Source organism: Mirounga angustirostris, unplaced genomic scaffold, assembly GCF_029215605.1.
Source record: "Mirounga angustirostris isolate CCGP_5_RB_7025 unplaced genomic scaffold, mMirAng1.0.hap1 SCAF_17, whole genome shotgun sequence".
In the NCBI taxonomy this organism is placed as follows: domain Eukaryota; kingdom Metazoa; phylum Chordata; class Mammalia; order Carnivora; family Phocidae; genus Mirounga; species Mirounga angustirostris.
The window spans coordinates 55134604-55147505 of record NW_026991725.1 but is presented as its reverse complement, the minus strand read 5'-3'; the positions used below and the strand labels follow the sequence as shown (position 1 = coordinate 55147505).

The 12902-nt window shown below is 42.1% G+C and overlaps 1 protein-coding gene across 3 annotated transcripts in view; it reads right to left on the bottom strand.

The window, feature by feature from the left end:
• Positions 1-12434, bottom strand: part of AKAP10 (A-kinase anchoring protein 10) — a 98155-nt gene extending 85721 nt beyond the window's left edge. For 2 of the 3 annotated variants that reach the window (XR_010408682.1, XM_045889772.3), the window contains exons 1-2: positions 12180-12434; positions 1275-1322 (exon numbers count right to left, since the gene is read on the bottom strand). Coding sequence is in view for 1 of the 3 variants with exons in the window: in XM_045889772.3 (XP_045745728.1) it covers positions 1275-1322; positions 12180-12267 (136 nt within the window). In the remaining 2 variants the exon portion in view is untranslated. Of the gene's footprint in view, positions 1-1274; positions 1323-3804; positions 3950-12179 lie in introns of those variants that run through there. The other variant, XM_064583213.1, reaches the window with a different exon arrangement.
• Positions 12435-12902: the final 468 nt, after the last annotated feature.

Genomic DNA, 12902 nt, shown 5'->3' with positions numbered 1-12902 from the left:
CCAGGGTCCTGGGATCGAGCCCCGCATCGGGCTCCTTCCTCGGCGGGGAGTCTGCTTCTCCCTCTCTCTGCCCCTCCCCCACATTCATGCTCTTTCTCTCTAATAAAATAAATTAAAAAAATAAAAAAGGGGCGCCTGGGTGGCTCAGTCGTTAAGCGTCTGCCTTTGGCTCAGGTCATGATCCCAGGGTCCTGGGATCGAGCCCTGCATCGGGCTCCCTGCTCCGTGGGAAGCCTGCTTCTCCCTCTCCCACTCCCCCTGCTTGTGTTCCCTCTCTCGCTGTGTCTCTCTCTGTCAAATAAATCTTAAAAATAAATAAATAAATAAAAAATAAAAAAGATGTATTTATTTATTTTAGAGAGAGAGAGTGCGCACAGTGGGCAGGGGCATAGGGAGAGAGAGTCTGAAGCAGACTCCGCGTCAGCAGACCTGACACAAAGCCCGACGCAGAACTTGATCTCACGACCCTGAGATCACGACCTGAAACAAAACCAAGAGTCAGACACTCAACCCACCCAGGTGCCCCTCGCTTTTTGTTTTTTAAAATAAAGTCAACTACAGGGGCGCCTGGGTGGCTCAGTCGGTTAAGCAGCTGCCTTCGGCTCAGGTCATGATCCTGGGGTCCTGGGATCGAGCCCCACATCAGGCTCCCAGCTCCGCAGGAAGCCTGCTTCTCCCTCTCCCTCTGCCTGCCACTCTGCCTGCTTGTGCTCTCTCTCTCTGTGTCAAATAAATAAATAAAATCTTTAAAAATAAAATAAAATAAAGTCAACTACAAAGCATAAGAGACTCTCAACTATAGGAAACAAACTGAGGGTTGCTGGAGGGGTGGAGGGAGGGGGGGATGGGGTAACTGGGTGATGGGCATTAAGGAGCACACCTGATCTAATGAGCATTGCATGTTATATGCAATTGATGAATCACTAAACTCTACCTCTTAAACTAATAATACAATATATGTTAATTCGTTGATTTTAAGTTAAAAAAATAATGAAGTCAGCTCATCGATTTTAGGGAACAAACAGGATTAACAGGAGGGCACTGGTTTACTCTATCACTAGAACAGCCAACAAGTGCTTAGTAAAAGCCTATTATATGCAAGGCGTTGAAGAATATACAGGTTGAACAAGGAAATAAGTCACAATCATAAATAATTATAAAAGAAGGAAGAGACGATTAATGGCAAAAGAAGGGGGAGGATAACAGGATTAAAAATAGCCTGTAAATGCAAAGCACATCACTTTTTTAATATAATGGTATGCCACTGAACTCACCTTTAATTGACTTGACATCTGAGGTCTTCTCTTGTTCTTTGCCTTTCACTGGAAGATAAAAAGAGCATTCATGACCAACTTCTGCAGTCAAAAAGATTCCATCTATATGATGTAAAAATTAGACAAGCTTTATCCTACCAGATGAATATTCAAAGTTGAACGATGGAATAACAGCCTTGGAGGGGGACAGGGCAAGACAGTTGTCAGGGGAAGCTTCTCTAAGGAAGTGACCTTTGAACATCATTCAGTCAAGAGCACTGAGTGTGCTTATGGAGAGACAGTGTCAGAACACCTGGGTTCAAATTCTAACTTGCCACTTTTTACACAGCCATGTGATCATGGACAAGTTACTTTACTTCTCTGGGTCTCAATTTCCTTGATTTATAAAATTAGAACAGTAATAACAACACCTACCTTAGAGGGTTATGAGTGAAAAAATAAAAAGTTGTAAAGGGCTTAGAAGAGGAACAGGCACACCGTTAGTTTAGGATGTTAACTAATATTATTAAAATATGCCTACTACTAGATGCATCTTGAAGAAAAAGAGTTCTTTGATTGTGTATCCTATCTGACTTGTGTATTCCTCTCACAACATCAAATACAAACATTCTAAACTTATATTCTAAATATCTAATACTCAAGGCTTAACCATTTCAGTCTCTTCTCTATAATACAGAACAGTAAAAATTCTACTGCAAATATGCTAATAATATAATATCCAAGAAAGGAAGGTACATGGCAGCTTAACCAAAGCGTGAACTCTTACAGGATCTGACAAAGGACTATTTTTAACCTTCCTTACTTTTCTTGTATTTTTTTTTCAACATTAAATTTTCTTTAACCCTACCATGAAAAGCCTATCAAAATAAGAAATCCCAAAATGTGACCATCTCTCTACTCGTGCTCTTAAACATTCAACACTGAAAGGCTAGTAGCAGGAAATAACTAGCTCTCAGAGTATCTGATAAATTAATCCATCAACAAATATGTGAGTGCCTCGTATGCGCTAGACACTCTCCCAGCTCCAAAAAAACAGTCCTGTCTTCAAAAAGTCTATCTACAAGAATGTGGAGACAAACATGGACAAAAATAAGATCATTTCAGGTACTGATCACTGCTGTTGGGAAGAAAAGAAAATAAGGAAATGTGGTAGAAGTAACTGGGTTGCAGCCCTCACTGTAGCATCTGCCAACTGACTACATCTCCCACTTGAAACATGAACTTGTCTTGACTTCCAAGGCACTCAACTCCCCTCGTTTTCTAGCTGCTCCTTCTCAGTTTTATCACCTGGCTAACTCCTCCTCTACCTACTGGGAGTTCCTCAGAGAAAGGGTTTGAGCACCTTTTCTTTTCACTACGTACACATATGTATTTCTTGGCTGAACTGACCCATTCTGAAGGTTTTCAGTACTGTAGATAAGCTATGAATCCTGAATTTCTATTTCTAGTCTAAATTCTTTTTGACCTTAAATTCATTTAGTTAACCATCTACCCATCCTCTTCTATAATTACACTGGTCCAAAATGGAACATACCATCTCTTCCCAAACCTGGTTTACCTTACTTTTCATTCTCTCTCATGAATGACACTCCCACCCCAGTTTCTCAGGCCAAAATTCTGAGTCATTCTTAACATGTCTCTCCCTTACTTCCCACACCCAAACCACTTCTAAGACCAATTGATTCTACCATTAAAACATACCTCCACAGTTCTACTTTGTTACTCTCAATACATTCTCATCAATCAGATCTAGTCAGTATTTCAAACAGAAAAGTAACACACAATCCAACTTCACCACATATTAGTGTTTTGCCTTACTTCCTTTACCCCCCTAAATATTATATAAAGGGTCCTATGACTCACTACCTGATCCCATTGCTCTTCTTCCCTTCCCAGAGATAAATATTGCCCTAACTTGGATGTGTTTACTACCATGTGTTTACTATCAAACAAACCATATATGTTTTTAGACTACTACTACATGCATGTAAAACATATAATTATTCTGTACATTTTTAAAAATGACATGAATAGTATTCTTCTACACATATCTGAAACTTGTATTCATCCCATAATTTGACTTGTCTATACTGATGCATTCATGTAGCTCTAGTTCATTCATTTTAGCTGCTTAATTCCTAAAATACACCTTTATTTATTCATTTTCCTGGTAATGAACACTTCGGTTTTATTTCCCAGTTTTTACTATCACAAACAATGATGTGATCAACAGGGGCACCTGGGAGGCTCAGTCGTTAAGCGTCTGCCTTTGGCTCAGGTCATGATCCCAGGTTCTGGGATCGAGCCCCGCATCCAGCTCCCTGCTCCGCGGGAAACCTGCTTCTCAGTCTCCCACTCCCCCTGCTTGTGTTCCCTCTCTCGCTGTGTTTCTCTCTGTCAAATAAATAAATAAAATCTTAAAAAAAAAAATGATGTGATCAATATTCTAGTACATGTCTTCCTATGCAGTCTATATGTAAGAATTTCTCTAGGAGGGGCGCCTGGGTGACTCAGATGGTTGAGCATCTACCTTCGGCTCAGGTAATGATCTCCAGGTCCTGGGATCGAGCCCCGCATCCAGCTCCCTGCTCCGCGGGAAACCTGCTTCTCAGTCTCCCACTCCCCCTGCTTGTGTTCCCTCTCTCGCTGTGTTTCTCTCTGTCAAATAAATAAATAAAATCTTAAAAAAAAAAATGATGTGATCAATATTCTAGTACATGTCTTCCTATGCAGTCTATATGTAAGAATTTCTCTAAGAGGGGCGCCTGGGTGACTCAGATGGTTGAGCATCTACCTTCGGCTCAGGTAATGATCTCCAGGTCCTGGGATCGAGCCCCGCATCCAGCTCCCTGCTCCGCGGGAAACCTGCTTCTCAGTCTCCCACTCCCCCTGCTTGTGTTCCCTCTTTCGCTGTGTCTCTGTCAAATAAATAAATAAAATCTTAAAAAAAAAAAATGATGTGATCAACATTCTAGTACATGTCTTCCTATGCAGTCTATATGTAAGAATTTCTCTAGGAGGGGCGCCTGGGTGACTCAGATGGTTGAGCATCTACCTTCGGCTCAGGTAATGATCTCCAGGTCCTGGGATCGAACCCGGCATCAGGCTCCCAGCTCAGCCGGGAGTCTGCCTCTCCTCCCTCTGCCCCTCTCCCTGCTTGTACTCTTTCTCTCTCAAATGAATAAATAAAATCTTTAAAAAAGAAGAATTTCTTTAGAACACTATAAATGTAACCGATAGGTAACCAATGATGGGCATTTTTAATTAAAGTGGCTATTTAATGAATATTTTTCAAATGGTATTTGATGGTATTTTTAATTCATTTCCTTGATTTCCTTTGAAGGGCTATCCTTTCGTATTTATTGGGTATTTAGGTATCTTCTTTTATGGGCTGGCTATTCAATTCCTTTGTCCTTTACTTATTTGTAGAAATTCCATACATAGTCTGGATACTAATCCTTTGTGTTGCAAATACCTTATGTGTATTTTATTGTATGGAAGCTTTAAATTTTAATGTGGCCAAATTTACATTATGTGGATTGTATTTTCCTACCTCATTGTTTAAGATATCCTTTCTTAGCCCAAGATCAGATTTTTTTCCCCCTGTATTTTCTTCCATATGATTTCAAATTTTGCTTTTTTAAAATTCTGGGCTCTTAGCTACCTGTATTTATTTCTATTTGTCAGAAATCAGGAAACTACAGCCCATGGGCCAAATTAAGTTTTTATAAATAAAGTGTTAGTTTAACACAGCCACGTCCATTTGTTAACATACTATCTATGGCTACAAGGACACTATCTTGTCTTTTACAGAGTTAGCAGACCCCTGATGTATATGATAAGAGATAGAAAAACCCTAATTGTTTTTTTTGCCAGAGGGATAGCAAACATCATTTACTGATTAGTCCAACCTTTCCCAACTGAACAGGAACTCTTTATATACCAAGTTCCCATACATACATAGGTCTGTTTCTGGGCATTTAATTCTACTGTCTTAATTACCTAACTATATAATCAGACTTTGGCAGGGCCAAGTCCTCTACCTTATTCTCTTTCGAAACTGTCTGCCCTATTAATTATAGGGTCAACTTGTCCTGATCCTAAAACCCCCATGGGAATTTTTAGAGTAGCACTGACTGAATGATTAATTTGGGGGAGAGTTCACATCTTTCTGGTATTGAGTCCTTCTATCTATGAACATAGTATACCTCTCCATTTATTTGGGTTTCCTTTCACGTCAAACTAGGTTTTGTAAACTCCATAAAGATTTTAGTCTTTTGCTTTTACTAGCATACAGCAGTACTTTAAACTGAGTTTTAAATACTTACATATAAATGCATTTATTTTAAAAACCCAGTTGAACTCTTAGGAGTTCTAATAGTGTGTGTAGATTTTCTTCAGTTTTTTAGATATGCAATCACGTTATCTGGGACTAATGATTCCTTTGTTTCCCCTCCCTCCCAAAACTTAAATTTCCCTTCTTTTTTGTTCTGTGTATGTGCTACTGTGAAGACTATATTAGCTTTCTTTTTGTCTAATATCCCTGATATGTTTTCCCATCCTTTTGCTTTTAACCTTCTCATGATCCTTTTTATACTAAACAGTATACAGGAGGAATCTAGTCTTTTCACTGAGACAGCCCATTTCTGCTTATTGTGATTACTGCTCTTGATTTCTAAAGATCATTCTTAAAACTTTAACTATGACTATGAATTTGTTGATTTCTCCTAGTAATTCTGTATATTTTGCTTTATGTATTTTGAGACTGATATTGGTGCAAAGCAGTTCAGAGTTTTATCTTCCTACTACCCTGTTCATTTTTTCATAATGTAGTGACCTTTTTAGCCCTGATAATGTTTTGCGCTTTGAAGTATGTCATCTGCCACACAGCTTCTTCTGGTTAACATTTGTCTGCTATATTCTTCTATCCAGTTATTTTCAATTTCTCTATGTCCTTATGTTTTAGTTGTGTTCCCAGTAGTTTATGGCTGGATCTTATCCAGCCTTTTTGTTTTTTAGCTATACAATCTTCTGCTAGAATTTAGTCTATTTACATTTATTGTGACTACTGATCTATTTAGGTTTATTTCAGCCACCTTATTTTGTACTGCTGACTATGCTTTTTCTTGTTTCTCTGTTTCTTTTTATTATGAAACATCTAAAACAAAGACAATACTAGAATATAATTTGAGTAACACTCAGGCTTCTCAAATCTTAACATTATGCTATATTTGCTTCTGAAAAATTTTCAAAAGAAATAAGACATGTATGTGCAACTTAAGTCTCTCCCTGATCTCATTCCCCCTTCTCCCTAGGGAAATAATTTCATAAATTGAATATTTATTGTTTCTACTCATATTTTTATTCTTTAATATATTTCTATATCTATAAACAACATACAGTACTGATTGAAGGTTTTTAAACTTTATACAAGTGGTCCTACCAATTGCCATTCCCAACAGCAGCATACCCTAACCAAATCTTGGTATAGTCAGGCTTTAATCCCATCCCTCAGGACTTAACACCTCTCTCTTCTGTACCATTTTCTCCCTCTCTACCAGATCATTCCTATCAGCATACAAACATATTCTAGCATCTTTTATCTTATAAATCAATCAATCAATCAATCAATCCCTTAACCCAAGAGCCCCTTTCAGCTCCTTTTCACTGTAGTTTCTTGAAAAAGGTGTTTTTACTCTTGCTACTTTCCACACTTCACATTCTCCCTCCAACCCATTCCACTGATACCCCTCTCAAAGTCATCATTTACTTCCACATTATCAAACTGAGTAGTTATTTCTATCTTGATCTTGCAAGTGACATTCAACACAATACTCCCTTCTTTTTGAAACATTATCTTCTCTTAGCTTCCATGATATCACACTCCTATATAACTGGCATTTTATTTTCGATTCTCCTTTGCCAATGGTTCATGTTCCTCGATTTAACTTCTTTTTTAAAAAATTTTTTTAAAGATTTTATTTATTCATCTGAGAGACAGAGAGAGCACAAGCAAGGGGAGAGGCAGAGGAAGAAGGAAAAGTAGACGCCCTGCCAAGCCAGGAGCCTGACAGGGGGCTTGATCCCTGGCCCTGGAGATCATGACCTGAGCAGAAGGCAGACACCCAACCATCTGAGCCACCCAGGTGCCCCTCAACTTAACTTCTAAAAGCTGGCTTAACTCCAGAGCTTTCACCTAGGCTCCGTTCTTGTGTATGGTATGGCAGGAAATGCTACCTGGCCCACAGAACTCATTTTCCTCTTTCTAGCAAGAGGGCTGTAGCCTAGTAGCTAGTTACTAGCTGGCTAATTACTCTAATTTCCCAGAAGCTTTTGCAGTTATATATGACCATATGACTAACTTCTCACCAATAGAAGATGAATAGAAATGATTATGTGCCACTTTCTGGCTAAAGCTTCCCTTTCCTCCTTACCATGGGTCAAAGGACTGAGGACAGACAGAAAGGGCTATGACCCAGTTTTGACAAAACAGACCATACTCTAAGGGAAAGAGGTGTAACAAGATGGGAGGAAAGTGATCCCCTGAATGATTGTGAAGCAAAGCCACCCAATGAACTTGGACCGTTACACTCAAGAGAGTAATAAAAAAATCTATCTTGTTTGAGCCATTACACTTCGGTGTATCTTTGTTACAACAGCCTTAGCCTTTCAACATAACTAATTCACACATTTTATGTATTCTCTAGGTGATCTGATCTAGTCCCATGTCATTAATCATCAGTTATGCATAATATTTTTTCTTTTTAAAAGATTTTATTTATATATTTGACAGAGAGAGAGAGAGACCACAAGCAGGGGGAGCGGCAGGCAGAGGGTGAGGGAGAAGCAGGCTGCCTGCTGAGCAAGGAGCCTGATGCAGGGCTCAATCCCAGAATCCCGGGATCATGACCTGAGCCTAAGGCAGCAGCTTAACCCATTGAGCCACCCAGGCGCCCTTGCAAAATATTTTTAAAGCCAGAACCAGATCTCACATTCCGACCTCTTTCCAGAACTACAGACTCATACATCCCACTGCCTCCTCAATGTATCCACATGGATGTGTTATCACAAACTCACAATTGCCAAAAGACAGTTTTTAATTTTTCCTGCTCCAAGCTCTAAGCCCAAAGCTTTCCCAGGTTTTCTTCACTCCAATCACTTATTCAAGTTATGCTATTTCTATCTCCAAAACATATCCCATACCCAGTAAGTTCCAGCCTTCTTCAGGTTCCTTAAACACACCCAGCTATTGCTGCCTCAGGACATTGGTACTTCTAGTTCTTTCTGGCTAAAATGCAGTTCCTTTGATCTTTTGTGAGGCTGGCTCTCTCCCCTCATTCAGATCTCAAACTAAATACCATCTTCTCAGACAAGCCTTCCCTTATTATCTGAACAAATATTATCATCCTGTGATCTAATCCCACATCAGTTTAAATTCCCTGCTCAGCACTTTTTACTAGTGGATATTTTTTCTTGTTTTTATTCACTTATTCAACAAATATTTACTAAATTCCTAACTATACCCAGGCACTGACCTAGACATGGGGATACAGCTGTGAACAAAATCAGCTTCCATCTTAATAAAATACAGAGAAAAGTAGATGGTGATAAATGCTGTAGAGAAAGTAGGCAAGATAGGAGTGCAGGGGCTAGGGACTGCAATGTTAAACCTAAGATGAACAGAGAAAGCCTCACCAAGATGCCAAATGATCAAAAACCTGAAGAAAATGAGAGAGCAAAATAGTGGGTGTCTGTGGGAAGAGGTTTCCAGGCAGAGAGAAAAAATAAGTGCAAAGGCCCTGAGGCGGGAATGTATTTGACAACAAAGAGGCTAATATAAATGGAACAGTGATGGAAAAGGAGAGGAGGAGATGAACACAGAGAGGAAATGGGAACTAGATTAGGGAGGGCCATGTATAGGAAGTTACTGGAGGAATTTGAACAGAGATGTGGCGTAACGCATTTTGAAAATATACCATAGGGGTCAAGGATGGAAGAAGGGAAACCAAATTGAAGCCTACAGCAACATCACTCTGCTTTTCCTATTTCCCTTTTGTCTTTAAAGATTTTATTTATTTATTTGACAGAGCGAGCGGGTAAACAAGCAAGCACTGCGGGGGGGTGGGGGGAAGAGCAGAAGGAAAGGGAGAGAGAGAATCCCAAGCAGGCTCCACGCTCAGTGCGGAGCTCAATGCAGGGCTCAATCTCACGACCCTGAGATCATGACCTGAGTCAAAATCAAGAGTCGGACACTCAACCGACTGAGCCACCCAGGCGCCCTTGCTTCCTCTACTTTCATAAAACCAGCTTCCTCTTAACATTTAAGCTGAGATTTGAATGACATCCTCTCAGAGGACTTCCTTAACTGTCCAATCTAAACAGAGATGACCACCTAGACCAGGGAGTTAATAGTCAGGGATGGCGAGAAAAGGCTGAATTCGGTTACATTCTGGGGTAGGCTTAGCAGATTTGCTAATGTAGATATAGAGTAGGAGAGAAAGAGAGGTTCAAGAAGGTACTAAAGTTTTAGCCTGAGCAATTAAAAGACCAGAAATGCAATTTACTGAGGTGACAAAAAATCTGGAGTTAAATTTTAGATATAGTTAGTAAAAGATCCATCTGTTAGTCTATTATTTCTATTAATAGATACAACTATATCTATTAGGTAGAGGTATAAAGTGGACCAACAGTTGGATGTATATACCATTCCTAATTCAGGGGAGAGAATTCAAGCTGGAGATGTAAATTCAGGAGTCATCAGCATATAGGTGGTATTTAAAAATGGTATTTAAAGACTGGATGGGATCCCTAAACAGAAGCATCTCCAGCTTCTACTCTTGCCACATTCAGTCTGCAAAAAGCATCTACAATGATCTTTTTATAACATAAGATCAAATCATTCCTCTTTAAAAATTTTTAAGGGGCACCTGGGTAGCTCAGTGGGTTAAGGGTCTGACTCTTGATTTCAGCTCAGGTCATGATCTCAGGGTCATGAGATCCAGCCCCGAAGCGGATGTAGCCTGCTTAAGATTCTCTCCCTCTCCCCTGCCCCTCTTGTGCTCTCTTTCAAAAAAAAAAAATTTTTTTTTTAAAATAGTGTCCCTGCATTTGGAATAAAACCTATGGCCTACAAAGCTCTGAATCTTGTCTACCTCTCTAAGCCCAAATCACAGTGGCCTTCCGTCCTTCCTTGAAGGGCATCAAACTCTTTCTTGACTCACCACCTTTGAACATGCTCCTCCCTAGCCTCTGTTACCTCCTACTGATTCCTCAGCTCTAAGTGTCAAGGTCACCTGCTGAGGCTTTTCTCTAACATCAAACCAAAATATGCTTCTCCTCTCACCTTATCTGTGTTATAACATGTTACCAATTTGTAAATACACACAGGTACTGAAAGAGATTTATTGTCTGTCTGCCCCAGCAGACAATAAGCTCCATAGGTGCAGGGACTTAGTCTTGTTCAGTGCTTAATAATGAGGGCCTAACACAGTGCCTGCCAAGCAGCAGACATTCAATAGTATTTGTTGAACAGAGACAACGGTCTATTACGCAACATGCAATCTGCCTCATTATACATAGAATGCTTTCTTTCCCCTTAAAAAAAACAAAAACAAAGGGGCGCCTGGGTGGCTCAGATGGTTAGGCGTCTGCCTTCGGCTCAGGTCATGATCCCAGGGACCTGGGATCGAGTCCCGCATCGGGCTCCTTGTTCAGCGGGAAGCCTGCTTCTCCCTCTGCCTCTCTCTCTGTCTCTTATGAATAAATAAAATCTTTAAAAACAAAAACAAAAACAAAAACACAAAACCTACTTTAACACTGTCAAACAACTTAGAGCTATAAACTACACCAAGATACCTTACCAACAAAGCTTCCTTGTACCATTTTACAGGTTTCCTTCATTCAGCAGTGCTTTCATTCATTCATCACAGTTTCATTCACTCACCCCATGACATCAGTTACTAAAACTCTACTTGTACTTAAAAGGAATTCTTGAATTCATATCTGAATGGGGCCTTTAGGAATCATCTAATTCTCGGTTGAAAGAGGAGAAAAAAGTGGGTTAACGCTTTTCTGTCCCAGGTGACAGAAAGTAGCAGAGCAGTCATGTGAACCCAAGTCCCTGATACGGTTTGGTGTTTTTTTTTTTTTTTCTCTTGTACCTTTTCTCTTAAATAACAAGAATTGAAAGAACCACCATCATCCAAAAAGACCTCCACTTGTTCATTTTGGATATGTATTTTGAATGCAACACAACAACTTTATCCAGGATCAAAATTAAGCTGCCTCTACTTAAAAACTGGGCAGCTATTACAACTGAAAATCAGAAATACAAGGAGTTTACAAAGTGAGCGTTCCAATAGTTAGTCCACTTGCTAAGTCATCAAAAGAAATAATCTTCATTAGGGAACTTTTAGCAATAAGTAATGTTATTTTAGGAACTGCAGGATTCCCCCTCCCCACACCCCCCAGAAAAGGGAAACTAGAAAATAGCACCAGTTGAAGAAAACAGCTTTTTCACATGTTGCTTTTAGACATAAAACCCTCAATATTCAGAAAAGTCAGAGACTTCCGTAACACGGTACTAAAAGAATTTCTTTTCTGGATCCGCCGTTTAGACACGCACGCACACAAACGCGAAAACTGTTTCTGCGCAAACGGGCATTAACTTGTACGGGCTTCGGCAAATACTTTTGGACCAGCGAGACGATTCCCCTCTGACCTCGCGCGAGGAGACCACCTTCTCCCTCCCTGCAGAGTCCCGGAGCAAAGCAAGGCACGCAGGGGGGGGTCTGCGCGGAGGCCGAGGGCCTCGCCGCCACCCGGGAGGAAGCCCGTGCAGGCCCACCTGCCCCACCGCCGCCCCTGAGGCCCGGCCTGACTCCCCGCCGGAGCCCCGTCTGCTACCTTTCCGCCGGAAGAAGGACATGGCGGGGCCCGGGTCGGGGCGGAGGGCGCGGGGGGACTGTCGCGGGGAGGGCCCGGCTCCCCTCATTCAGCAACCGGCCCGGACTTCCGGGTCCGCAGCGGCCGCCGCACTAGCCTGAAAAGAGACCCTTCTTCCGGGTGTGGGCCCCACCGCCTCCTCGAGAAGCCCAGGCAGCTCCTGCCGCCATATTATCAACAAGCCGCCCGCCCGGAGTTCCGGTCCTTCCCCGCGCGAGGCTTCACGGGAGGCCGCGCCGCCGGCCCCGCCCCCATCCCCGCCTCCTCTCGTGGGTGCGGGGGCTCGCGCCCGGCCCGCCCACGTGACCCTGCGCGCGTGCGTCTTGTGCCCTTTCGCGTCGCTGGCCCGGGTGGAGAGATGCCGCGCGAGAGTGACCGTCCCGGAGCCGGAGCGCCCCCCCAACCCCCCGACCTTGGAGCTGTATGGCGCGGTGTCTCAGGTTTGGGGCGGCCGGCCGTGGGCACTCACAGCGTGCCCTTGTACACAAGGCGAGGCCCGCACTGCCACGCTCCGGCTTAGCCGCTTCTGTTTCTCCGTTCCAGTTAGCTGACCGGCCAGAGCAGCTTCCCCCTGCACCGCCGGGCCTGCTCTCCCAGGCGAGCAGAGCCCCCCACCCCGCCCCGGGTCGCGCGGGTACCAGGAGGTCACGATGCCTCGAAGAGGGAAGAGGAGACATAACCTGC